The 1,828-nt window shown below is 50.0% G+C and overlaps 1 protein-coding gene across 1 annotated transcript in view; it reads right to left on the bottom strand.

Moving 5' to 3' along the window:
- LOC104407098 (keratin, type II cytoskeletal 5-like) overlaps window positions 1–813 on the bottom strand; it is a 4,273-nt gene extending 3,460 nt beyond the window's left edge. The window contains exon 1 of the mRNA XM_010016283.1: window positions 270–813. Within this exon, the coding sequence (XP_010014585.1) occupies window positions 270–752 (483 nt within the window). The 5' untranslated portion in view covers window positions 753–813. The remainder of the gene's footprint in view (window positions 1–269) is intronic.
- Window positions 814–1,828: the final 1,015 nt, after the last annotated feature.

The following is a 1,828-nucleotide window of genomic DNA, read 5'->3' as shown; positions in this document are numbered from 1 at the left end:
TTCCTGCTGTCTTTGCAATCTCTGCTTCCTTACATGCTGTGTCACCATTTCCCCAGTGTTGGCTGGTCTCATCTCAGCATTGATGCAGGGGATGAGTGATCTCAAAGCTGGGACCTTTTATTCCCAAGCTGCTGATGTTAGAAGTGTCAGTAGAGAAGCAGCAGAATTGCTGATAAAGATACAGCATTTGAAGGGCAACAAGATTGCCCTTGTTTGTGCTTCCCCACTGAAGAATCAACAGAGTGTAACCAAGAGATCTTATGTCTTACCTTGTCAATGAAGGAGGCAAATTTGTTGTTGAGGGTTTGAATCTGATCCTTCTCATCCCTACGAATACTCTGGATGTTGGGGTCAATCTCCAAGTTGAGAGGTTTCAGAAGGCTCTGGTTGACCGAGACTTCATGGATGCCCCCAGCTGGGACAGCAGGGAATCCAGGGCCACCAATGCCACCACCAAACCCAAAGGCACCACCAACGCCACAGGGGATCCCAGTGCCAGCACCAAAACCTGCAGGTCCATAGAAGCCACCACCTCTTCCAGCTACGGAGATCCTCTTGCATCCACCAAGACTGTAGAGGCTCCTGCTTCCAAAACCTCCAGCAAATCTTCCATAGCCAGCAGCAGTACTGCAGCTTCCACCTTGGGATGCAGAACGCAAGCAGAAGCTGGAGCTGCTGGCATTCGGGATGAAGGCAGAAGCAGCACTGAAGCCGGTTTTGATCTGGTTCCTTGCAGCGCACTGGCGAGACATGGCAGCTGGTGTGAGCAGGGTGAGAGTGGTAGAAAGAATGAAGCAGCAAGGAAGTGGATGAAGGCAGGAAGGTGAAGTTGTGCTCCCCCAGGCTGGGACTGGCCCTTTTATACCCTTTACTAGCTGGGGATGGGTCTGGCGTGATGCTCATCTCACTGATTAACTGGGCTCGGCACACCCAGCCACGAAGCAGCCAGTGAGTTCACCATGAGCACAGACACCGATGAAGCACTCGCAAAGTGCAGGAGTTGCATTTTTTCATGACAGTCATGATGGGGCTGTCGAAATATCTGCGAAAACACTAAATAGTTCCTGCTCAACCCCTGTTCACAGCCCTCCCTTTCCCACTCCCTCCTTTCACCTCTGCAGTAGATGGTTGCCCATGTTGGGCAAGCGCTCGCTCATCTGTTTCATGGGTGAATCAATCCCTCTGTTGCATAAAGACACAGTATTTCACAGTGCAGTGGTCTGAGGGCTGAGAAATCTGTTACTGTGGGTCTGTGTTTTCCTGCTGCTGTGGTTTTGAGTAAACCCCAGTGGGGCATCAGCACCTCAGGCCTCGACTTGTTGGAAATGCTGGGCTCTTGTTCTCATGCCCCAACAAGAATCATTTAAACCAGAACTGATATGGATGGGAGAAAGTGGTGATGGAGGGAAAGATGATGGGGCCTTGGTGGAAGTCTTGGACCATCAACTACCAAAAACCAGCTGGGGAGTGGAGAGGACATGGAAGGTGATTCTATGAATGGTATTTTCAGACCTTTCTGTGAAAAGTGCCTACGTTTCATCCTGATTCAGACTGACAACAAATGATGAAATATCAGAATATGACCTGGGAGGGAGTTACTGCTGTCTGTGACGACACAAAACCTGAGTTGGCGATTTCTCAGGGCTTCACCTTCACAGATCTTTTGGCTGTTTCCTGACTCATGGGATGACCTTGTCTCTACATGGTGTGAAGCCTGTTCCCAGGCTGCCCTCCCCACATCTGTTGTCTTCTCCCTCTGATATCTCTTACTCACAAGGAAATTGACTGCTTGGGATCAGGGCTTACGACATTGTTCACAGCCAAACTC

The sequence above is a fragment of the Nestor notabilis genome, unplaced genomic scaffold (genome assembly GCF_000696875.1).
Source record: "Nestor notabilis isolate BGI_N333 unplaced genomic scaffold, ASM69687v1 scaffold4066, whole genome shotgun sequence".
NCBI lineage: Eukaryota > Metazoa > Chordata > Aves > Psittaciformes > Psittacidae > Nestor > Nestor notabilis.
Note: the sequence above shows the minus strand (reverse complement) of the source record. Positions and strands in the feature narration are given on the sequence as shown.